The sequence below is a fragment of the Mesoplodon mirus genome (assembly GCF_964341445.2).
Source record: "Mesoplodon mirus genome assembly, chromosome: 19".
Taxonomy (NCBI): Eukaryota; Metazoa; Chordata; class Mammalia; order Artiodactyla; family Ziphiidae; genus Mesoplodon; species Mesoplodon mirus.
Window position 1 is genome coordinate 7,612,417 of NC_138995.1, and position 25,221 is coordinate 7,637,637.

The 25,221-nt window shown below is 41.8% G+C and overlaps 1 protein-coding gene and 1 long non-coding RNA gene across 8 annotated transcripts; one reads left to right on the forward strand and one right to left on the reverse strand.

The window, feature by feature from the left end:
* The first annotated feature begins 67 nt into the window (after window positions 1-67).
* On the forward strand, window positions 68-9,253 carry LOC309794633. 3 transcript variants are annotated; one of them, XR_014292170.1, is made up of 5 exons: window positions 68-414; window positions 1,122-1,256; window positions 1,849-1,938; window positions 6,388-7,065; window positions 8,936-9,253. It is a non-coding gene; the product is annotated as an uncharacterized lncRNA (long non-coding RNA). The 3 variants fall into 3 exon arrangements; XR_014292171.1 differs by having other exon boundaries at window positions 6,966-7,065; XR_014292172.1 differs by lacking the exons at window positions 6,388-7,065; window positions 8,936-9,253 and adding an exon at window positions 5,313-6,030.
* CENPN (centromere protein N) lies at window positions 3,166-25,204 on the reverse strand. 5 transcript variants are annotated; one of them, XM_082606372.1, is made up of 12 exons: window positions 24,977-25,060; window positions 22,348-22,528; window positions 21,027-21,072; window positions 17,975-18,034; window positions 17,598-17,674; window positions 11,160-11,336; window positions 9,265-9,366; window positions 8,893-8,976; window positions 7,925-7,988; window positions 6,269-6,381; window positions 4,116-4,242; window positions 3,174-3,849 (listed from the first exon to the last, which is right to left on the reverse strand). In XM_082606372.1, the coding sequence occupies exons 2-12, from the start codon at window positions 22,516-22,518 to the stop codon at window positions 3,767-3,769; spliced, it is 1,104 nt and encodes a 367-aa protein (XP_082462498.1). In that variant the 5' UTR covers window positions 22,519-22,528; window positions 24,977-25,060; the 3' UTR covers window positions 3,174-3,766. The 5 variants fall into 5 exon arrangements, with proteins under 5 accessions (XP_082462499.1, XP_082462498.1, XP_082462500.1 ...); XM_082606375.1 differs by having other exon boundaries at window positions 3,177-3,849; window positions 24,920-25,204; XM_082606373.1 differs by lacking the exon at window positions 9,265-9,366 and having other exon boundaries at window positions 3,166-3,849; window positions 24,920-25,001.
* Window positions 25,205-25,221: the final 17 nt, after the last annotated feature.

The window sequence follows — 25,221 nt, forward strand, 5'->3', positions numbered from 1 at the left end:
CTCCCGCCGCAGCGACTTCCGGAAGGGGGCGGGGCCTCTCGGCTCATTAGCATCCGGCGGGGCCCGGGCGGCCGCGGCGTCGTGTGCGGATGGCGGAGGGCGCGTCTGCCAGGAGCCACCACCAGATGAGGCGGGCGGGTTACAAAACTTCACAGGGGTTCCTGGGGACAGGTAGGACGTATTGGTCCCGCTGATTCATTGTTCGCCTTCCTAGAAATCTGACCTCGGGCCACAATTGTATAGAAGAAAAAGCAATGCGTTCAGGAACTTTACTTCCCAAAGATTGGAAATAACCCAAGTGTTCAACAGGAGGAGAGGCGAGAGTATGTGAATTACAACTATCTCTGTTTACCAGACACTGGGAATGCACTTTTCATTCAGTATCTCATTTTGTCCTCGAAACAGACCTAGCAGGTACGTACTGTAAGTTTTCCCACATTTGCAGAGAAGTAACTAGCCCGAGGTCACATTATATAAACAAAAGGATTGTTATAATTGACAGAGTTAATCATTTTAGGGAGGGTAGATTTACTTGCCTGTATTTTAACTGCTGAAATTTTTTTTTTTTTTTTTTTTTTTTTGCGGTACGCGGGCCTCTCACTGCCGCGGCCTCTCCCGCTGCGGAGCACAGGCTCCGGACGCGCAGGCTCAGCGGCCATGGCTCACGGGCCCAGCCGCTCCGCGGCATGTGGGATCTTCCCGGACCGGGGCACGAACCCGTGTCCCCTGCATCGGCAGGCGGACTCTCAACCACTGCGCCACCAGGGAAGCCCTAACTGCTGAAATTTGATTACTGTTTGGGAGGCAGTGTAGCTCAGAGGAGGGTTCCAAAACCTAAGTCGGAAGAGAGACCACCAGATAGGTCATTTAAATGAGTGTAGGAGGCCAGGTGTAGTCAAAAGGGAGGGGTGAGGACTGCAGCGGAATGGGAGTTACATCCTTTGTTTAAAGGGGGCAGCGGCTACTACTCGTCTTTGGTATCGTCGGATTTATTTTTCAAGATTTTTATGTGAAAACTCCCAGTTTTTATATATTAGCAGCTCTATTTGTTTTCTATTGCTGCAATAACAAATTACCACAAACCTGGTGGCCTGAAACAACACAGATTTGTTATCTTACAGTTCTGGAGGTCAGAAGTCTGAAATGAGTCTACTAGGTGAAGATCAAGGTGTTGGCATGGCTGCATTTCTTCGGGAGGCTCTGTGGAAGAATCTGTTTACTTGCCTTTTCCAGCTTCTCAAAGTCATTAATGAATGGTGAGTTGAGGCTTCTTCACATCACTCTGATTTCTTCACTAGTCAGGTCTCCCTCTGCTCTCTTCTATTCCTCTTCCACTTTTGAGGACCCTTTTGATAACACTGGGTCCATCCAGGACATCCAGGATAACGTCCCCATCTGCAAAGTCCTTTTGTTTTGTAAAGTAACAGATTTACATATTCCAGGGACTAGGATGTGGACATCTTTGAGAAGGGTACTATTCTGCTTCACAGTAACAAATTCTGAATTAAAAAGTACTGTGGGCCCCAAACCCCCCACATCTGTGTGAGAAATAGCATCCACGGGCTATTGTTTCTTCCAGCACAGTGTCCAAGAGGGCAGGCTTTGGAGGCCAACTGCCTGGGGTTAATGTGGGCTCAGTCACTTACTAGCTAGTACCTAAGCTTTGGTATTCACGTCAATAGAGTGAGACTAGTAATGCCACCTGCCTTATAGGATTATTATGAAAATAAGACAAAGCGTATAAAATACTTGGCACAGCGCCTGCCACATAGTAAGTGCTCAGTAAACATTAGCTGTTTTTCATTTTTGGAGACCCTACCTAATGTGCATTAAATTCCTTTGGCCTAGAGATCCTTGGATCTGCATTTACTGCTCCATCTGATCCCATGACTGCATCTGAATGGCGTATGTGTCTCTGGACCGTCAAGCACATACCAGGTAAGCATTCCCTGTATCTCATTTCCTGAAGCAGAAGCCTCTGTCTGGGAGGGCTGCAGGGTGCAGGCTCAAGTGATTCCCCTGTAGGCTGGGTAATACTGGGTTGGTCAGAAAGTCCCTTCGGGTTTTTCTGTAAGATGTTACAGAAAAACCCGAAGGGACTTTCTAGCCAACCCAATATGATTAGTGTCTTTCTCATTCAGGCTCTCATTGCACATACCTGCAAAGCACCAGAAAGGGCTGTGAGCCTGTGGGAAACCACACCAGGAACCTGCAGGGCCTCTGTGCAGACCTAATGTGGGCATTCAGGCACTGAGTCATAGTGCCCACCATATGTGTGCACATAGGAACAGATGCTCTAAACCATGACTGTGGTCTACAAAAAAAATTAGCATTATTAAGCCCCTACACTCAGTGCCTCACTCTGAGATAACTGAAGTGTCTAATAAGCCATTTGCTAATTAAATCTAAACAAATATATTTCACATAAAATACCTATTGGTATTGGTATAGACAATACCAATACATTATATTGGTATAAAGCATTGTTTAGCCCCTTCTGATTGTGTTTACATCTGTATATTAAGCCTCTTTTTGATTTTCATCAGAAGTAACTGATATACCAGTTTTTAAATATCTCATTTAAATTGGTGTTTTTCTCCTCTGCTTTGGCCACTGGCTAACGCCATCCAAATTTTTCCTTTTATTCTAGCAGTTGAGGAGGCACTTGTATGTTCTTACGTGGTAATCTTACCTCTAGTTTTATTTTGTCCTCCTGTTCTTTTTCTGTCCTTCATTTGCCCAGATTTCCTCAACTTTTAATTTTTTTAAAATTAATTAATTAATTTATTTTTGGCTGTGTTTGGTCTTCGTTGTGTTGCGCGGGCTTCTCATTGTGGTGGCTTCTCTTGTTGCGGAGCACAGGGTCTAGGCGCGTGGCTTCAGTAGTTGCACCACCTGGACTCAGTGGCTGTGGCTCGCGGGCTCTAGAGCGCAGGCTCAGTAGTTGTGGCGCATGGGCTTAGTTGCTCCGCGGCATGTGGGATCTTCCTGGACCAGGGCTCGAACCCGTGTCCCCTGAATTGGCAGGCGGATTCTTAACCACTGCGCCACCAGGGAAGCCCCTCACCTTTTAGTTTTATCATAATTGTAACATATGTTGTTATAACCCCAAATCCTTTGTGGATCAAGATACGGAGTAGATTTTAAAGTGTTATTGTAAAAGGACATGCGATTTAGTGATGATCACTGAAGGATTTTCACCAAAAGTGACCGATACACCCATTTTTAAATATCTTTATTCACAAACCTGTATATTATCTGTCAGTTCAAATGCCATATGTATGATAAAATAGATGAGAAGTATCACATTTACAATGAAATCATTATTTTATATAGCTGAATCAACTGATAGGCTACCTCCTGCAATAATAACTTAATGGGCCCAATTCTACCTTTTGAATGGACCAATTTTATGATTCTCCTGGGAAGTTTTGCGTTGGGTATAGTTTCTTGTTGCTTCTTTCTGTGATCCAAGGCTTAAGAGAAAATCCCTGGAAACCAGCAACTGGAACCAGACCTCTCCGGGATTGAGGAGAGACAGGAGTGAGAAAAAAGACATCCTATCCCATCTTAAAGTCCCACAACTGCTATGCTTTGCAGGAGGAGGAAAGAATCAGTCCCAAGAATTATATTGAACATTTCTAAATCGTCAACATCAAGGATTAATCTCTAAAACAAGTTTGCAGATAGAAGCTATCCAGCTAGTCATTATAAAATGCATATGCAATACAGTCAAGGATGCTGTGCTTACAAAACCACATACATCTTATTTATCTCTAATTTTAAAATAATTCATTCCCTTATTGGGTATGCAAGTGAGCAATGGAGAAAGTGGTGCATCTGCAATACCTGAAATTAAAAAAAAAAAAAAGAAAAGAAAAGAAAAGAAAATGAAAATAATCACAGGGACAACGATTTGAGTCAGCTTAAAAATGACCAAGATTAGAGGGTGGATCATGGACCCCTATTAAGTGAAGCAGAATATGCAAAACAGGGCATGATGGGATAGCAGACTAGAGCCATGAGAAAGCTCAGGGGCAATTAGTCAGCAAAGAGAGGGTCGAATGTAGTATGTTGTTAATTCTTCTGGCTGATGAAGTGTGCTGACTACTTACCGGCTGGTGCTAAGGATTTCAGTGCTTCCAGAAGATGGGGGCTAGAGAACTTAACCAGGCACCGGAGGGGTTCTTCTCTCTCAGCCAGGATGCCCCCATTTAGGTCACTTTTGAATTTCGTTTCAAGCTGTCAACAGATATATTTTTAAGTGATGATTAAATATATCAGTTGCAATGGCAAAATATAAAGAAATAGGATTATGTATTTCACTAATTCTTGTTATCAAGAAACACAGGGACTAATGGGGGTGGGAACCATTTAATTTGCTAATTGCAAATGTTGAGGGCAACCAGTATATCCAGCAATATCGCATGCAAAAAGCCAAGCGTGCACAGTGCCTGACACACAGGAGACCTTGCATGTCAGTTCCGCCCTCAGATGCCATTCACCTGAGCATTAGGTTTGCATTCTTAATGGAAAATGAGTACTGTTTTTGTAATCTGTCATTTCAATGTAAAAATGTCATGTGTTTTGAGTCACTACCGCAGTTTAACTTCTTATTATAGAAGATTTAGAAAACATACAAAAGTGAGGAGCACAGTGTAATGAGTCCCCATGTGCATATCACCCAGCTGAAACAATGACTGGTCTTGTTCCATCTATTACTCTACCTTCCATTCCCTACTGCCCACCCCCACTGGATTATTTCCAAGCAAATCCAAGACACCATAGTATCCCACCTGCAAATATTTCAATGTATCTAAGAGTCCTAAAAAGGACTCTTTTTCAAAACTTCGCCCCTATAACATTACCACACCTAAAAAAATGAATAACAGTTCCTTCATATCATCAAATATATAAGTACTGCTACTTCAGTAGGTACTTGGCTCTTAGATTCTAACTTCATTTTTTTTTTAACTTAAAATGATCCTTAAAATTTAGAGACAGAATGCTGAAATATTTAGAGGGTGAGTAATGTCTGCAGCTAATTCAAATGGTTCAGAATAAAGAAAGAGAAAGAAAGAAAGCAGATGTGGCAAAATGTTAACAATTAGTAAATTTTGAAACAAAGGGGAAATGAATGCTCATTGTAATATTCTTGCATGTTTTCTGAAGGTTTGACATTTTTCAAGATAGAAAAGGTAGGGAAAAATTAGTAGCAGGTATGAATAAATGTGCGCCTTGACTTATAGAATAGACCCATTCTAAGATGTGTATAAAGAGAAGTTTTGTGGACTAAATCTTATGTATCCTAGATCAGTGGTTCTCTGTGCAGAATCGGCTAGAGGGCTCGTGAAGACAGATGTCTGGGACCCACCTCCAGAGTCCACAATCCAGTAGGACTAGAATGGGGCCAGGAACCTGCATTTCTTACCCATATTCCCAGCTGAGGCCGATTCTGCTGGTCTGGGGACCACACTTTGAGAATGACTGTCTTAAGAGTGTGAGCTGTTTAAAAGAAATGGGTTGAAACCTGCCATTCAGGGAGTATAACTTGAAAGGTGTCAGTCAACTTTTCCCACTAAAAACAAATCAAACCAAAAAGGCACTGGGCCTGAGTGAGCAGATCAATGGTAGACTTAAAGTGTGGTCCGTAGGTACAGAAGGTTCCTTCTAAGCAGAAAGAATTTTATTGGAAGGTTTGAGGGGAGGAGGGTGTTACGAGTGTGAGCACGAGTATTAGGTTAGGGTGATCGTGATATAAGCCTTGAATTCTTCTAATGGTGGCCATGGGCTTGCCCCCCACCTGGCTTTCCTGGTGGGCAAGCTTATGGAATGAGCCAGGTTTGCAGGCTGCTGGGTTTTCTCCATGTGATGCCAACTGGGCTTTGTAATGACTTATTTATTCACTCTTTTATTTAATAAGTATTTATGAGCACTGACCATGTGCAAGCATTGTTCTAGGTGTGGATGGGCTAGAAAGGTGTAACCTACCATTTTTTTTTCTCAAAAATAGATCACAGCTGGTTATACATAACAATTAATATGAAAGGTGAAATGAAAAGGCAAATTCAAAATTTCCAAAGGTCTCCTTTGCAACAGAGGAACTTACTAAATATGATAAAGAAGTCTACTTTAACTCATAAACTTATTATACAACATTAAAGTGACAAATGAATAAGAGACAGTTTCTTAGATCTGTTTTCCACTTAGTTTTAGTTCTTTTTAAAAAGTATTGATAACTTGTAGTTAGTTTATAGCAGTGTCCTACCTTATATTGTGCAAATTCTAGTCTTGGTTGTGGATAGTCTCCAAAAATTTCTTGAGTCACTCTATGGACTCTCTCTTTTTCTGTTTTGTTTTCATGAATGATCCTTGAATCCACTACAGATGGAAGATTTCAAGAGAAACAGCTGTTATATATTTAATATTATTATAATATTATATATTTTATGTATGTTAATATATTTCATCCATAAAGTATCTTCCTTTCATTCCTAACCTTTCAACTTGCTTGTATAGCTTAAAAATAATGTTTACTGTTTCTTCTCGATTGTAATAATTTCTTATTGTTGAAAAGCTGGAAAGTATAGGCTGGTAAGAGAAAATAAAAATCACCCATAATTCCACCACACAGAGATAAGTACTGTTAACATTTTAATCTATTTGTCTAACCCTTTTTTCAGTGAATAAAAAGATATGTATTTTTTAAACTGGGATTATAAAATACACACAATTTTGTTTCCTGCTTTCTTTACTTAACATGAAATCAACAGCAGTTCCTGTGCCATTGGAAAGTCATAAATATGTTTAGTTCATAATGGCTGTACCATTTCATTTTATTGCCAAATCACTGCCAAGTGAGAGGAACATTTTCATTTTTATAAATCTATATTGTAACCCATCACTTTTCTGAACTTTCTGACCCACATTAGTAGTTTCATACTCTATTCTCTTGGGTTTTCTAGGAAAGGACTCATGTCACCTGTGAGTAGCAACAGCGTAACAATTCTGATTACAGGCACACCTCACAGATAAGCGGGTGCAGTTCTATACCACTGCAATAAAGTGAGTCACATGAATTTTTTGGTTTCCTAGTGCATATAAAAGTTATGTTTATATTGTACTGAAGTCTATTAAGTGTGCAACACTATTATGTCTAAAAGGACAATGTACATACCTTATTTAAAAAGTACTTTACTGCTAAAAATGCTAACCATCATCTGAGCCCTCAGGGAGTTGTAATCTTTTTGCAGTAGTAACATCAAAGATCACTGATCACAGATCACCATAACAAATATAATAATAATGAAAAAGTTTGAAGTATTGTGAGAATTATGAAAATGTGACACAGAGACATGAAATGAACAAATGCTGTTGGAAAAATGGCGCTGAGAAATTTGCTCAACGCAGGGTTGCCACAAACCTTCAATTTGTAAATAACGCAATACCTGCGAGATGCAATAAAGTACTCAGGAAGCATTAAGAGCCTGGGCTCCAGACTCAGATTCCGATTTCACTCCTGGCTTTGCCGATTCCTAGCTATGTGATTTTGCCTCACAAGTTACTAAACCTCTCTGAAACCCAGTTTCCTGATGAAAAGAGCTTGTTCATGGGACTGCTGTGAAGAAATAGGAAATGACTCATATAAACACCTTAGTATGGTGCCTGGCACAGAAGAAATGCTCAACAACTGTTAGTTAATTTTTGTTTTTGTTCCGATTATTATTAGATGCCAGTCTAGTAAATTCTAAAAGAGATTATGGTAGCTTAGCTTGCCCACTTCAACAGAAATTTAATTTTCAATTTTCTGAAAAGAGTAAATACTTTTGAATCACATCCTGGTACATAAATGTTTTCCTGGATGACAGAAATCTGAAAAGGAATGTTCTTCCAAATTTCAGTTTTTATCTTAAAACACACATACTATTTACATCTAGCCCAAGGCTTCTTTCTTGTAGAGGTGTAGTAGAGTTGTGAGTTTCAAAGGTCTAGGAAAAAGAAAAGAGAAAAAAGTGAATGTTTTCCTAATTTTATCACTTTGAAGTATAGATATTAATTGGCTTTAATGCACAAAAGTATGGCAAATCTTATCTTTAGTTTTTCCCAACACAAAGATTTGAGGCCATTTGCAGACTGAGTTGAGCATTTCTCCTAGAGCAATGTTGGCAGAGAATGCCAGCAACATGGCTGCTTTGCTTGAGGAGCTCTGTACCTTGTTAACATAAAAAATGGATCTGGAAGAAGTATAGCTGGTGAATGTAAAAGCTAGAGGTATCAGAAGCAGCATTTACAATGTGATCTTTCAGCTTTTTATCTATGTCTTTATAACTGTAAAATATTTGCTGAGATTCCTTATCGAAAAATAACTTTCCTATTGTAAGTCTGAACCTCTCAGACCCCTTCGCTTACTTTCCCCACTGAAGCCATTGTTTTTATAATTAAGTGTTTGACAATATGAATTTTCCTAGAAATGCAACGGTCATAGGAGAACCGTTGATAGCAATTTGGTAGGAGGGTGGTAGGTAAGAGGGAGGGGCTGCTGTGGGAGAAAATCATTATCTAACTTCTTAATGTTAGATTTTTTTCCTTAAAGAGTAGCTTGCAGAGAGCCGTCACTTCTTTCTACTTAGAACAGATGAAAATACATAAGTATAACATACCTAAGGGCTCAAAGATATACACAGAGCCTTAACAGTCCTATAGGAGTCTGAACATATGAGCACACAGATGCCATGCAGAGGAAAAAAAAAAAAAAACAACCCTGAGCCTGGGAGCAAGGCCAGATCCGTTCTCATCATTAAAGGGGAAGAATCCGTTCAAATAATTTTGACAAATAAATTGTGGGACTTAATAAACCAATGCCTTCTCCTTTACTTCCAACTCCTGTATCACCTGCTTGACTGATGGGACAAAATATTCCGCTTCTCTCTTGCAGAACAGAATATAATCAGCTTCAAAAGACAGTGTCGAGTTACTCTGAAGAGAAAATAAATTCTGATTGGAATAGATGATTTGGAAACGGGGACCTATAACATAGACCCCAATGACTAATGGGCAGTATAAAATACAACGCAACTATAAAAAGATGAGAGTGAGAAATTATATTGTTTCCTTTCATGTTAACTGAAAACTTTCTGCACTTCAAGGATATCTGATGTGATCTCCTATCGCTGGAGGTAGACTTTCCCACCTGCTCAGCTTCTAAATTATGTGTGAAAGAGAAAACGGAGACTTAACTTTAAATAGAGTGACTGATGGGCTCACCTGATTATACTGTTTAAAAACAATAGCCTTAAGAGAGTCCAGATACCGGCTTCTGAGGTCCATTTTCACAATCTGATGGTGTTTGCTAGCAATTGTCAGTGCCTTGAAGTGAAAATTAGCAAGACTATTAGCATTACTGTGTCTATCTCTGTATTTACAATACTTGTTCAGGAGAAAATCCAGAACAAGTAAATCTCATGGCCTGTTACTCAGCTTGAAAAACAAAAACAGGGGCTAATGGCATTAAGATTCTCACAAATGCAAGGTCTTTTGTAATACCATTTTAAGAAAAGTGATCCTGTTTATTTTTTTTATTAAAAAAATTTTTTTTTTAAATTCTTGGCCGCACCAAGCAGCATGTGGGATCTTAGTTCCCCAACCAGGGATCGAATCCGTGCCCCCTGCAGTGGAAGCACGGACTCTTAACCACTGGACTGCCAGGGAAGTCCCAAAGTGATCCTGTTTAAAGTTAGGAATTATAATAAATGAAATTCAGAGTTAAGAATAAACAGTGAATACTCAAATGTTACCATTTTTGATTACTAGTCATTAATACTACGATACTGCCATACAAAAATGCAAATATGTATGTACGCTCTAGGACAAATTTTGAAGAAAAAAGTGCAGATTAAATGCAGCTTATAAAAGCTTCCCATCGTCTGGGGAAACAAGTTGGAAGACTGAAACAGAATTAATAGAATAAGGTATTTACCTGGAACTAGAGGGTAGAAATAAGTTTGCCTTAAGATACACATGAGAAAAGAATGTTAGCTTTTGGGGTGATGTTTAAACTAGGTGGGACAGGGTGGACTCACCTGGCTGTCAGTGGATGGAAAACCAGTATTTATTATGGAGGAAGAGACTCCAAATGTAAAGGAGAGTTAAGTGTTAGAAAGAAATAGAAGTGAGCAGCAGTAGCAATCTTTCTGCCATTTCAGTGAACACCTAAGGAATTTAAATGACAAGTCCACCTGCCTGGAGGACTTGGTGTTCTACTTGGCGCTAGAGATGATGCAGCCAGGATGGCAGAGCTGCTTATCTACAATCAGCTCTGGAACCAACTGAAGCACCATTGTAGTTGTGAATGTTAAGATGGTGGAAGCAGCAGCAGTTGCCAGGCTAATTTAGGGATGGCTTATTTGGGGGAAAATGCTAGGAAGCCTGTGATACCAAAGGCAGAACCATAAACAGAAGCAGGCTCTGACCAGAGGACCATCTTCTGTTAAAGCACTCTTCTTGTGTACGCAATGTGGGGAAAATGGTTACAAATGAAAATAATGTTCATTAATAGGCACATGATGAGGTCATGAAAAAGTAGTGAGGCACATTCATATATAACCTCACTGAAATGTTCTGTTAAGTTAGAAAAAGCAAATTACAGACCCTATGTACCAGTGTGGTTTTTGTAATAAAACATCTTCTGAAAGGAAATAGCAGAACTGTTAAAAGCAGTTATTTTGGGTGAATGGGATTGCGCAGAAGGGTATGGAGTCTTAAAAGACTGTTCAGAGACTTCTGTGTTGGTTGGAGTTTTACCTTGATTGTGTACTACTTCTCAGTTACAAGACAGTAATGAAGAGTTCTAAACCAATGCTTATGCTGTCCTCCCACTTGTAGAATAAGAACACTTTCTGCTTCTTATTTTAGGAGATAAAGAATTACAGGTGGTATTTTCTTTTTTGGCTGCGCCATGCAGCATACTGGATCTTAGTTCCCTGACCACGGACTGAACCTGTGCCCCATGCAGTGGAAGCGCGGAGACTTAACCACTGGACCACCAGGGAAGTCCCCCTACAGGTCGCATTTTATATCAAATGATATTGAGCAGTTTAAACCTACACGGACCTGAGATAAGGATAATACAGCGTTATAGCTTATAGTAATTGGTTCCATACCTGACCCAGAAGGGGGAGATTGCTTTTCAGTTGGGAGGAAGAAGTGAAGGCATATGGAGTTTGGGAATAATACACCACGTAAGCAGGTTTGTACTGGTTTGGCTTTCTATACTGTGTTCCCCAGGCAATTCGAATCCATACTGCATTCTCCTCAGCATCTCTGAAGCTGACTGTCACCTTATTTAAAAAAAAAAAGATGTAAGTTTCCTAATTAAAATCTCATGTGGCACCAACAACAGGTGCTTTTTAGAGGTGAAGGATGTTACTATAATCTTGCACACAGGCTGAGGTCTGGCAGTCTTTTCTCCTACTTTTTTTTTTTTTTTTTTGGCCGTGCCGTGCCATGAGGCATGCAGGATCTTAGTTCCCCAGCCAGGGATTGAAGCCATGCCCCCTGCAGTGGAAGCATGGAGCCTTAACCACTGGACCACCAGGGAAGTCCCTCTCCTACTTTTCATTACAGTGTTTTGGGAAATCGTTGGGAGAATATTTTGTGGTCATTTTGTAAAGATACGTTTGTGCCTTGCAAAGTCTTTTGGAAGGAAAAAAATTTTAAATCCTACAAGCAGGATATGACATCAAAATTTTTCAATAATTTCTTGGGCTTTGTCCTGAAAAACTAAGAGTTTATGAAGCAAAGCAGCCTCACAAATGAGATATCTTATAAGGAAGCATTTTTAGCATTGAACACAGACCTAGCGTGCACTGTAAAGTTTAATAGTAAGATTTCTATGTAGCAATGGGCTTAAAAAATACTAATCCTAATGCTTTTATGCATTTAGCTCAGGTGCTAAAAATTACCCCAAAGCAAAGTTACATAGCGAGAATATAAGAAATTCTACATGGTTTCCATTTCATGGATAAAATATAGACCTTTCTAAACTTTTAAATATGATTGCCAGTTTCTATGGAATTTAATAGCTCACTCCTAGATTATTAGCCCCGCTTGCAGCTCAGACCCTGGAGATACTTGAGACAGGCGCACTTGGCTTGCCCACATCCCTGTTTTGTTTTTGTTTTTTTTCCTGGCTGTGCTGCGCGGCTTGTAGGATCTTAGTTCCCTGACCAGGGATTGAACCTGGGCCCTCGGCAGTGAGAGCGTGGAATTCTAACCACTGGACCACCAGGGAATCCCCTGCCCGCATCTCTTTATTTCCTCCCTCTTGTATCTTATTCCTGGTGATCACATGGCTGCTGACATTAGCAAAGAAGGCAGTTACAGTTGTCCCTAAGGATTCTGGATGATTGGTTCCAGGAATGGTCCCCTCTCAGATTCCAGGAATGGTCCCCTCTCAGATACCAGGATACCAAAATCTGAGGATGCTCAAGTCTCTTATATAAAATGGTGTAGTAATTGCAAATAACCTATGAGATCCTCCCACATACTTTAAATCATTTCCAGGTTACTTCTAATACCTAATAGAAAGTAAATGCTATGTAAATAATCATAAATACAACATGAATGCTATGTAAACAGTTGCTGACCCAAAGCAAATTCAAGTTTTGCTTTTTGGAACTTTCTAGAATTTTTTTCCCCAAATATTTTCAATTTGTGGTTGGTTGAATCCATGGGTGCGGAACCCATGTATATGGAGGGCTGACTGTATCTTGACTCTGCCCGCTCTTTATCAGGTTGCTTCCCCAAATTTCCTCAGTGTATCAGACAAGGAACCCAAGACAGGGGGCATGGAGGATACAGAGCAGTCTGACCTTCCCCTGGATGAGCAGCACAGCCCTCGGCCCCAACAGGCATGCAGTGGACCTCTGCCAGCTCGAATGGAAGAGGACAGGATCTTATTCTGAATAGCCTCTTTGCATCACATTACAAAAGAAAATAAGTGTGTAAAGTCAACATTGAGTGTAGTATCCGGAGGGCACATTTTCACTAGGAGAAAATTGGTAGCATTCAACGGAGTCAGGTAGTCTCTAGTCTAGAATGAGGATAACTTAAGTGAGGGCTCATGAAGGGACTTAAAGAGGTCTGTGACCTCCTGAATTGGATGCACCGTTGGATGGACATATCTAAAGGTATGCTTTTCTAGAGAGGTGCTATGCCACTTATCAAAATTTTCATAAGGGTCTGTAGTCCAAAAAAAGGTTAAAAATCAGTAGGCTAAGAGGAAAGGGCGTCCACAGAGTCAGTGTAATCCTGGCCCGGCTGGCCGATGCTCCATCTCACATTCTTACAGTAAAGAAGATATTCAGATACCTGTAGAGGCAGGGCCCATTTATTATTTTCCCAAGAAACGACTCAATGGATATCCTCCTGCAATACCTGTGATAAAGTGTTTCACAGAGGAGAGCTCAGATTAATATTGCTCAAGCTTAAACAAGTGCAGCCAAGGGACTTCCCTGGCGGTCCAGTGGTTAAAACTCTGTGCTTCCAATGCGGGGGGCGCGGGTTTGATCCCTGGTCAGGGAACTAAGAGCCCACATGCCATGTGGCACAGCCAAAAAATTAAAAAAAAAAAATTTAAGATGACATAAACGAGTGTGGCCAAGGGTCCTAAGTGGTTTGGCGAAACTGGGACTGTTCTCTTGGCCATTGTATCCTCCACTAGCCATCAACTGTCAGTAACTGGCCAAGGCCCACAAGCTACTGAACATACGTATGTTTGGCATGAGAATCAAATGAAGCTTACAATACAAAGAATCACCACATATTTAACACAAACATACTTAACACAGACCATCATTATTACACTACATGATACAGGCATAGAAAGGGACAGAAAATGTGCTACCTTACAATTGAAACAGTTTTTAGTTTCTCTCTTCTTTGTAAGTTTTTCCAAGAACTTTGTATTTTGAAGAGTTTTACCTGGTAAGATGTAGTTAATCTTCTCTCTCTCTCTCTCTCACACACACTCACTCACTCTCCACCCATCACTCCCCAGTTAAGCTCCCTGTGTCCTCTCATATCAGCTTCTCTCCCCCATTGGTTCAGAGCAGGAGTTCTTTACCTGAAGTCCATGGTTAGAATTCAGGGCATCTGTGGACTTGCTGGGGGGAAAATTTCATCTTTATTTGTACTAATTTCAACTGAAATTTAGCATCTCCTTCAATTGGAAAGTAGGCATCAAAACAGTGGAATTTTAGGACCGTTACTTAGTTGTCCATAGAAATCCCAAATACTCTTACCATGTTATAATTGTTGCACATGCCTCAAAAATACCATTTACACCTATTAGTACTTTGAAACTAGTTGCTTTTAGACCCATTATGAGATTATTTATTGTGTTAATAAAGAAGCACATGCATTACTTATCACAATTTGCCATTTTAATACCTTAACTGTATTTTTAATATCATTTGTTTTCCCTGTGAGTCTATGGATTTTATTTTATAGCATTTAAATACACTCTTCTGAGAAGTGGTCCATAAGCTTCACTAATAGCCAAAGGGTCCTTGGCACAAAAAGGTTAAGGTGCCTGTCCTAGAGCAGCAGGTGAGTCACTCTTCACTCCTGGGCACCAGGAGATGCTATTTGTCATGACGTCACCATCATCAGCCTTTGGGAAAGTGGGGTTATCCAGCCACTAGTTAAGTTATGTAGAGGAAGGTGAAGATAAGCCGGGAGTCCTCAGTTGAGGAAAGGGCTGAGGACATGTGGGCCACCTCGGAGTAGAGGGACGGGGAGACAGAGAAGACACACGGCCTTTACCTGCTCATCCTCCTCATCTAAAACCTGCAGCATACAAAGCACGTCACTCTCTAGCTGGCCTTTCAAGCAGGAGAGATATGATCAGTAAAAAAGCTCCTTTGTCCCCCCAGCCTCCCCTGCTAGTGTGCCTGAAATTCATTCAGGAGGCAAAAGCTTTTGGTAGTGATAAGAAAAGAGAAATCTAACAACTGAAATACATGGGCATCAAAGTGGGAGGAAATGTGAGTGTTTCAGACTCTTTTCTCCATGCGTGGTGAGGGCAGTGGCCTGGGGTTAAAAGAACAGAAGTTCCTGGTGCCTAAAACAGGGACAGGAAAGACCATCAGGTGAGAAGGTGCTGGGAGGGAAGATGCAGATAAACTCTGAACTGGACCCGAGAGAGAGAGAGACACTCTCTAGGTTTCTTGTTTTGGGTGAAGTAGGGTGGGAGTGTTTGCTGCGAGTGTTTCTCAAGATGAGTTAGCCAGTCATGTTCAGCTTCAAAAGAAGGCTGCTTCCAGAAGGGTCCAAACCACATATCCACAACACTTCTGGAGGGCTGGCCAGGGGTTATGTGGTAATGAGGTTCTTTGTTTAAAAAAAAAAAAAAGCAGGTGCATGTGCCACAGCCACAGTCCAGACAGGACTCTCCTGTAATGTCTGCAAAGTTCATAATTTCATGGTAAGAAGAGTTTTCAAATAATATAATCCAAAATAAGAACTTAGGAGCAAGGTAAAAAAAAGTGCTTGCTTATTCACAAAATTAAAAGAAAAAAGGAGACATACCTTCTCTTGGTTCACAATTTTCTTTGAATTAATTTATAAATTAAATGCAGGGAATTCCCTGGTGGTCCAGTGGTTAGGACTCTGCGCTCTCACTGCTGAGGTCCTGAGTTCAGTCGCTGGTCAGGCAGCTAAGATTCTATAAGCCGTGTGGCACAGTCAAAAAATAAATAAATGCACCCCTACTCAAAAGGCTGAAGATTTTGTTTTGTTCTGTAAACCTGAGAAAATGTTTCTAAGATTCATCTGGAGAAACAGTTAGGACATTTTTCACAAAGAAGAGTAATTGGGGGTAGGGGCCGGGTTGACTTGTCTTAAGGGTTATTGAAATGTTTTTAAAAATACAGCGATTAAAGGAATGGGGAGTTTGCTCCAGGCAAGTGGCCCTCCTGATACCAAATCCAGAAGCAGGCAGAGCAGCCTACATGGTAACTGGCAGGACCGCTCTGAGTGGTCTCCCTGCAGGGGCAGAGCCAGCCCTGGAGGAATAGACCAGAGTAGGTGCTGCCTGCAGGCAGCTGCTTTCACTCACGCTAAGGCCCTGCTCCTGCTGGAGGAAAGTGAAGGGAGCAGTGAGGAGGGGCCAATGGGATTGCTTCCATGTGTGGGACACATCAGGAGCAAGAAGAAATATTTCCCTCCAAGAGTCTTGTGGCAGAAAGAACAGAGCTTGCGGATGAGCCTGGGAAAAGGATGTACTTTTACTGAGACCTGAGCACATTTATAAGCAGTAGAGTAGGAATCAGAAGAGGCAAGAGATTAAGGATGCAAGAGAACAGAGGAAAATAAATCAGGTATGTTGGATAAGGACATAGGAGATGATTCACCGCACACACAGAGGGTCATTATAAGAAAGGAGATGAAGGAATATGTTTGGTGACAGGTGGGTAAGTAGAAAGCAGGACCAGCTAGAGACAGGATGAGGTAAGGGGATGGAGAGACAGGTCAAGGAGTTTATCAGAGAAGAGGGAACACCACTATGCCAGAGAGGACGGGCAGAGCACAGTGAATGGGACAGAGTTTTTGGCATGTCTTTATATGCAAGGAGGACTCAGGCCGAGTTAGGTGGAAAGGGAATGAAGTAGGGGAGGCTGTTAAAAAGTGATCACCTCGGGCTTCCCTGGTGGCACAGTGGTTGAGAGTCCGCCTGCCGATGCAGGGGACACGGGTTCGTGCCCCGATCCCGGAAGATCCCACATGCCGCGGAGCGGCTGGGCCCGCGAGCCATGGCCGCGGAGCCTGTGTGTCCGGAGCCTGTGCTCCGCAACGGGAGAGGCCACAGCAGTGAGAGGCCCGCGTACAGCAAAAAAAAAAAAAAAAAAAAAAGTGATCACCTCAGGACCTACTGTATATCACAGGGAACTTGGCTCAATATTCTGTAATAACCTAAATGGGAAAAGAATTTGAAAAAGAATGGATACTTGTATGGGTGTAACTGAATCACTTTCCTGTATGCCTGTAACACATCACTGTTAATCAACTATACTCCAACATAAAAAAAAAAAAAAAAAGCAATCACCTCAACCTAGGATAAGATGTTGAGGTGGTACCTGTGGAAACAGACTGGCAGCTGGGGACTCTTCGGTGCTCTCGAGCTACCCTAACATTGTGACCACGAGCCACCTAGGGCCATTTAAGTAAAATTCATTACAGTTAAACACGACGAACATTTTAGTTTCTCAGTCACACCAGCCACACTTCAAGTGCTCAGTAGCCACACGTGGCTACTAGCTGGGTCCTGGACGGTGCTGATCTAGAACAGTTCCATTGTTGTACAGTCCTACTGGGCAGTGCTGCTCTTGAGAAAGAAGCAGTACCCCTGAATTGAGAGGTAAGGGGAGAGGAAAGTTTTTACACTGAGTAGAGTTTGTCTTTGATATGGAATAGAACAGTATGGAATATTACTAACTGAAATTCTTACAAATTGAAAAAAATAATGTAGTAGCGAATTTTAAGTGCATAGATGCCATGAAATTGAATTTTATGGAAATTCAGATAAATTTTATTCTTACATTTTTTAATGCTCTCTTAAGAATTTTCTTGAATGAACTTTTGAATTGTTCCATATCAAAAAGGTCAGTGCCTTCACCTGTCAAAATGAAAAGAAAAATCAAGAAGAATCAAGGGAGCTACAGTGTCTTCAATACGTTTACAAAGATCCTGAAGATAAGCATTTGGTGTAACCTCAAAGAGCAGTAATGATCAAATCACACAAACGCTGCTGGTACCCCTGACAGAGCATCACCAGATATGTTTCTCATTTTTCTATACATGAGTAACAATCACCGCATTTGGAAAGAAAAGAGACTTAAGAGGAACAAACTGCTACTCATTTTTAAATTGCCAAAACATCAAATACAAGTGTTCAGTTAAAAATGGAAAACATTACCTGGTCCTTTACTCATCTGAAAAACATCCCAAACTTTCTGATGCCGATGAAATTGAGTATCTGAGACAGGGAGGAAGAGCTTATTACTATCATCCCGAGAGAACTTTCAACTTATAAATACATATTTTTAATCATGTGAAAGTGGAGAAAACTAACAGTAATTTACGAATTAAGTTATACAGATCTTTATTCAAACTGTAAATTTTAAATGGATTAAATTTACTCCAGACAAATAAAACAAGTCATAAAGAATTACTCCGTATAGTAGAGATGTAGCATTTATTCTTAGACCATTTATTCTGTCCACACAGGCCCACTCCACAGACTGCTGCATCTGTGCAGCAAAAGCCAGGGGTGATGTGCTCCTGGAACTGGTGTTGCTACCGGCTTTCCTTAGTCCAGAGCACTCTTCACCTAGCTCGCTGCACATCTCATTCTGGTCTCTACTAAGATGCCACAGTGCGGAACGGCCCACCCTGAACACCCTACCGAAATGGACGCCCCATCCCGCCCTGCTGTAGCTTCCTTCATGGTACGTACCACTACCTGACACTACAGCTTACACTTAGATGTTCATTTGTACACTGCTTGTACCTGTGGGGTACTGGACTGAGTCTTGTTCACTGCTCTAGTCCCAGCATCTAGCCCCTGGCTGGCATCAAACATATGTATTTGATGAATGAATGAATGAATGTATGATGTAGAAGACACCCTCCAGGAGTTACAAACTTAAGAGTATCTTGGAGTGAAAATGGGCCTAGGAAGTTACTGAGTTCAGTCCCAACACATTATGGGATATTGGACTGAGTCTTGTTCACTGCTCTAGTCCCAGCATCTAGCCCCTGGCTGGCATCAAACATATGTATTTGATGAATGAATGAATGAATGTATGATGTAGAAGACACCCTCCAGGAGTTACAAACTTAAGAGTATCTTGGAGTGAAAATGGGCCTAGGAAGTTACTGAGTTCAGTCCCAACACATTATGGGATATTGGACTGAGTCTTGTTCACTGCTCTAGTCCCAGCATCTAGCCCCTGGCTGGCATCAAACATATGTATTTGATGAATGAATGAATGAATGTATGATGTAGAAGACACCCTCCAGGAGTTACAAACTTAAGAGTATCTTGGAGTGAAAATGGGCCTAGGAAGTTACTGAGTTCAGTCCCAACACATTATGGGATATTGGACTGAGTCTTGTTCACTGCTCTAGTCCCAGCATCTAGCCCCTGGCTGGCATCAAACATATGTATTTGATGAATGAATGAATGAATGTATGATGTAGAAGACACCCTCCAGGAGTTACAAACTTAAGAGTATCTTGGAGTGAAAATGGGCCTAGGAAGTTACTGAGTTCAGTCCCAACACATTATGGGATATTGGACTGAGTCTTGTTCACTGCTCTAGTCCCAGCATCTAGCCCCTGGCTGGCATTAAACATATGTATTTGATGAATGAATGAATGAATGTATGATGTAGAAGACACCCTCCAGGAGCTACAAACTTAAGAGTATCTTGGAGTGAAAATGGGCCTAGGAAGTTACTGAGTTCAGTCCCAACACATTATGGGATATTGGACTGAGTCTTATTCACTGCTGTAGTCCCAGCATCTAGCCCCTGGCTGGCATTAAACATATGTATTTGATGAATGAATGAATGAATGTATGATGTAGAAGACACCCTCCAGGAGTTACAAACTTAAGAGTATCTTGGAGTGAAAATGGGCCTAGGAAGTTACTGAGTTCAGTCCCAACACATTATGGGATATTGGACTGAGTCTTGTTCACTGCTGTAGTCCCAGCATCTAGCTCCTGGCTGGCATTAAACATATATATTTGATGAATGAATGAATGAATGTATGATGTAGAAGACACCCTCCAGGAGTTACAAACTTAAGAGTATCTTGGAGTGAAAATGGGCCTAGGAAGTTACTGAGTTCAGTCCCAACACATGATCATCCTGGCTTTACTCTGTCGCTGCGCTGACCTCGGTCTGCATCCCTGTGTCTTTGGACCTAGGACCAAGGTGCTCTGAACCCCATAAGAGGGGCTGTTGGCCCCAATACTCAAGGGCACCAACCTGCTGTGCCTTTGTCTTATTACTTTTCTTGTCCTGTGTCTTTTTTTTTTTTTTCTTTTTTTGGTGCCTTGGCGTCCTTGTCTCCCCATCCCACCCCATTTATGGCGATGGCCTGACAATTCTTGATTATCCAGTTCTGTCCAAAACAGGTGTAATCAGGTATAATGTGATGCCTGCCCTGAAAGACAGCATCCAAAGGGTTTTGTTTCTTTCCGGTATTTTCTTCCTTGGTTCTCTGTTTCAGAGTTCAGATGGCCTGCTAAATGATCTTTGAATAAGGTTGCTATCGTAATAATGGAGATTAAAAACTTTTTGTCATTAATGATTCTTTTAAACACCGTGTAGAAGTTCATGATAAGTGGCAAGGACTTAAATACAAATGCAGACATTTCCTCAAATAGAACACGTGCTAGACTAATCCATGATATTTGTGACAAGCTTGGTCCACCTCTAGTGTCTCCTATCTTAGCCGGGGGCCCAATTTCCTTCTAGTTGCACATGGAGACCCCAGAGCCATGTATGCCTCTCCCATTTAGTGCCCCCATGACCACTCGACGTGCAAGTACGGTCAGTGTTAATCCTTACATTCCTTACAAGCTACACTGTAATTAGAACACATTCGCAGACATCTATTTTCAAATTCTGTTAATAATAATACAGAGCCTAACAAACATTAACTATGTGCTTATTGTATGCCAGTTACTGTGCTAAGGGCTTTTCAAGTCTTATCTTATTTAACCCTCATAACAATCCTGTGAAGTAGAAGCTGTTATTATGTCAATTTTACTTAGGAAAAGTCTGAGGCTTAAAAAAAGGTCGCGTGACTTGGCAAAGGACACAAGACTGGTAAGTGACAGAGCTGAAATATGAAACCAGGTCAACTTGACTCTAGAATCTGAGCCGTTAAATACAAAACTGCCTCTCTGATGAAACTGGACTGGTTAAGCGTAAATGCAAATCACCAAAACTTACAAATGATGTCTAAAAGGGCTCCATCATTGAGACTTGCACGATTCTCCTGAAAGAGAATATACCATTTTTAGTAATCGTGGTGATAGGTGTGGTTCTACCCCATCTACAGCACATTTTAGGATTGCTTAGAGCAGATGAGGGCCCTCTCAGTACTTTACTGACAACCTGTCTCCCATCTCTGCTCTCCTGTTAGGTAACACATACACCTTCTGATTCTGAAGGTGTCTCATTCTGATTCTGTGTCTCATTACAGGTTCTCACAACTGTTCTCCCCCGATCTAATCCTCATTTATCACTTTTAACTTTTTTTTTTTTTTTTTAATCTATGGTATCCGTCTAGATTTCCTCTATCCCAGGTTTTCTCAACCAGGTGCTAGTGACATTTTGAGTCAGATAAAGCTGTGTTGTAGAAGCTGTCCTAGGATGTAAAGGAGCATTCCTGGCCTCTACCCACTGGAAGCCAGCAGCACCCCAATCCCACAGTTTTGACACCCAAAAACGTCTCCAGACATTGTGTCCTCTGGGAGACAAAATCATCCCAGCTGAGAACCACTGCTCTATACACACACATTTATATGTTTACATATTATATAGTTTCTTTCAGTGTTATACAGAAAGATCTAGTTTATTCTTTTTAATGGTTAAGGAATATTTTATGTGGACATATCATTATTTATCTAATCTCCTAAGTATAGTTGTTTCCAATTTTTTGTGTAAACAATGCTGGTTAACATCTTTATATATAGATATTTACATATCTATAACTAGGTATATAAATGTTTATCAATCATGATATTACATATACCTCATTTTTTATTATGTTTTCCATATATGTAAATTTCGAAGTGGAATTGCTGGGTCATAAAGTATACTTATTTAAAAATGAATGAGGAGGGGCTTCCCTGGTGGCGCAGTGGTTAAGAATCCTGCCAATGCAGGGGACATGGGTTCGAGCCCTGGTCCGGGAGGATCCCACATGCCGTGGAGCAACTAAGCCCGTGCGCCACAACCACTGAGCCCGCGCTCTATAGCCCGTGCTCCGCAACAAGAGAAGCCACCGCACTGAGAAGCCTGTGCACCGCAATGAAGAGTAGCCCTCGCTCGCCGCAACTAGAGAAAGCACGCGCGCAGCAACGAAGACCCAACGCAGCCAAAAATAAATTAAAAAAAAAAATCAGTTCCTTTTCCGCTATCGTGGTACGTAGCCCTCCTAACTTCACACCCTAGCAGCTACCTTGCATCTCTTTCGGACTAAGGAAAGGAAAGAAAAAAACCAAAGGGTAGCGTCATGTTCAAGGTTAGTCATTTTGAACACTGTTACCTCACAAAGCAGAACCAAGTCCTGAACAAGAGATTCCTTTCTCTGCCGGAAGTTTACAGTCTGCAGTTGATTTTCAGACAAAAAATTCCAGGTTTTTAGTATTGTCATCATTTCAGTCAATGGGATTTTCAAGATGGTCCTCCTGAAAAACTCGGAAACAGTTTCATCCATCTCTTTGGCACTTTCGTAAAGACAAAACCAAAAACAGCACGATAAAGTATTAACCAAACACAAAAGTGTAAGTTAGTGAATTTTCAGCATGATATTTTTAGCCAGAATTTTGATTTGCAGGTCAAACACCCAAATGTTTACCATTTTACAGGCGCTCTGCGAACAGTGTTCCAACAGGAGGATTAAATTATTTTCTCCTTAAGCGTTCATTTAAATATGTTTTAGAGTTTTTAAAAATTAGTGCTCTCCCTCCTTTCCTGGCTAGAGTGTTTTGATCTTTTGATGGCAATGACATGTGAATCATTCACTCATTTACTGATACATGTATCAAATTACTGAGCACCCGTGTGTGCCAGGCACTTTTCTAGGCACTGGGGATAGATACAGCTTTAACCAAAAAGACAAAAATCCCTGCCAATATGGAGCATCCTTTCTAGTTGGGAGAGACAGGCAACAGGAAAATCACAAAAATTGTTAAAAGCGATAAGTGCTGAGGAGAAAACGGAGCAGTGTTAGGAAGCAGTGAAAGTGCAGCAGGCTGGCAATGGGTGGTGGGGATGGAGAGCAGGCCTCAGAGAGGTGACATTTGAGCCAGTCCTTGGGGAGGGAGAGTGAGCCATGGGGCTAGCTGGTGGAGGAGCTTTCCAGGCAGATGGAACAGCAAGTGCAAAAGCCTCGGGGCCTTCAAGGGACAGGGAGAAGGAGGCCTCCAGAGAGGTCAGAGTGGTGAGTGAAAAGCCACAGAGGAGGAGGTGAGGTCAGAGATCATGAAGGGCTGTGTTTATGACTAGAGGCAGAAGTCAGTCTGTCAATCTCACCTGCTTCCACCATGACTATGGGATTTCCAAGGACAAATAGAGGAGATTCCCCTAAAAGAATCCTGGCTGCAACGTATTTCTACCATTTAAGTGTTGAACACGGCATATAATTTATTACCATCACCCACTTCTGAAAATATATGGGTAGTTGAATATACTGGGTTGCCCAAAAAAGTTTGTGCGGGTTTTTCTGTAACATCTTATGGCAAAACCCGCACGAACTTTTTGGCCAACCCAATACTTTGAAAAGATACTAAAAACAATAGTTAAAAATAAAGAAGAATGATTAGTTCTTTAGAGAGAAAAATAACTGAATTAAGAATGTGGGAGCAGCATCAGGATCATGAAAATTGAGCCTGACTCATTTCCTTGTCCAGATGCAAGACCCACCTGCCTTAATGTCAGGACTGAAATCCTCACCATGGTCCACAAGGCCCTGCGTTGTTTGGTTCCTGCATCCCTGTCATCTACCACTCTCTCCTTGGCTTTCTGAGCTCCAGCTACACTGCCCTTCTAGTTTGTCTATTACAAGAGGATCCCTTCAGCTAAGGGCCATTGCACCTGCGGTGACCCCTGCTTAGAAGGTTCTTCTGCACATATTCACATGGCTCTTGTAATTCAGGTCTCAGCCATGCTTCTTCACAGAAGACCACCCAATCTAGTTATTACCCTGACCACCCAACCTAGTTATTTCCCCACCTTGTCTTTACAGAACTATCTGAAATTATCTTGCTTATTGATTACTTTATTGCATTAAATATTTGATTAAGCTTCACTAGGGCAGGAACTATGTTTGTCTTATTCATAGCTGCATTCCTAGAATCTAGAACAGTGTCAGCCCAAGAACTGTCTAGTGGAAATACTTGTGGAATGAAGTCTTAGAGACTCTCCTGAAGCAGCCGTGCCTGAGGAGGTAAACAAGCTGGGAAGGATTAGGGTCCAACAGTCGGTGACAATATCAAGCCAACGTCTCCCATCAAAAACACTGGAGGTGGTGGTTGTTAAAATGCAGATTCCTGGACTCCAACGATTTAAACTGGGGTGGGTGTGGGGGACCGAGAAGGGCTTGAGATTTTTGCATTTTAAGACTAAGAGTCTTAATTCCCGCTAAACGTTGGGAATGCCATTCTAAAAAAATTCTGGTAGAAAGAGTCCACGCAATCTCATCAATAAAGTTGGAAAACCCTTGAATAAACTCTTCTGATTCCCTGTGATTAGCTAATTTCTTTTTACATCTGAGCGCTTAGCACAGCGCTTGGCTTGGTGCTCGAGATATAACAGCTGAAAGAACGCATGACAAAAAAGGTCCCTTTTAAGTAACTTTCCTGGAAATCTGCACAGGCTAAGAGCTGCCACAAGGAGCAGCAGGAGTAAGGCGAGAGGCTGCAAAGACTAAAAAGGACGGACGCCAAGGTTAACCAAAACCAAGAACACTCAACTCTGGGGAAAGCAGCAACCCAGGGCTCGGATAGTTTAGCCGGTGACAGCTCGGCGCGGCTCCAGCGTGACGCAGGCCCTACGTGAGGCCCCGCCCCATCACGGGCGGATGTGACGCCACGGCCCAGCGTCACCGCCCTCCTCACCTCAGCCTCAACTGTAGTCCCCAGCCTCCGGCCCGAGACCAAGGGCCAATCCCGCACCTTGGGACTTGCGGCAGTCGCGAAAGAGTCGCCTCAGAGGCGTGGGACGTGGCTTCTTCAAGGCTCCCGCCACGCTCGGAGGCCCGATGCCATGCCGCCAGGGATCCTCTTACCGTCCCACATCGCCGGCCGGCTCTCTCCTCATCAGCTGTTCCCGCCTGCTGCACCTTCAAAGACACCAATTGCAGTTCCCGCCGCCCTGGAGCCCCGCCCACCAGAGCCAACACTTTGGACTGTACCCTCGG

What these genes read in the sequence shown, in the direction of transcription:
- CENPN (XM_082606372.1), bottom strand. Translation starts at nt 22,518, where the DNA reads ATGGATGAAACTGTTTCCGAGTTTTTCAGGAGGACCATCTTGAAAATC. An exon ending in ACTTGGTTCTGCTTTGTGAG is followed by an intron (nt 21,073 to 22,347) that starts GTAACAGTGTTC and finishes ATTCTCTTTCAG; the next exon opens with GAGAATCGTGCAAGTCTCAA. An exon ending in TCAGATGAGTAAAGGACCAG is followed by an intron (nt 17,675 to 17,974) that starts GTAATGTTTTCC and finishes TCATTTTGACAG; the next exon opens with GTGAAGGCACTGACCTTTTT.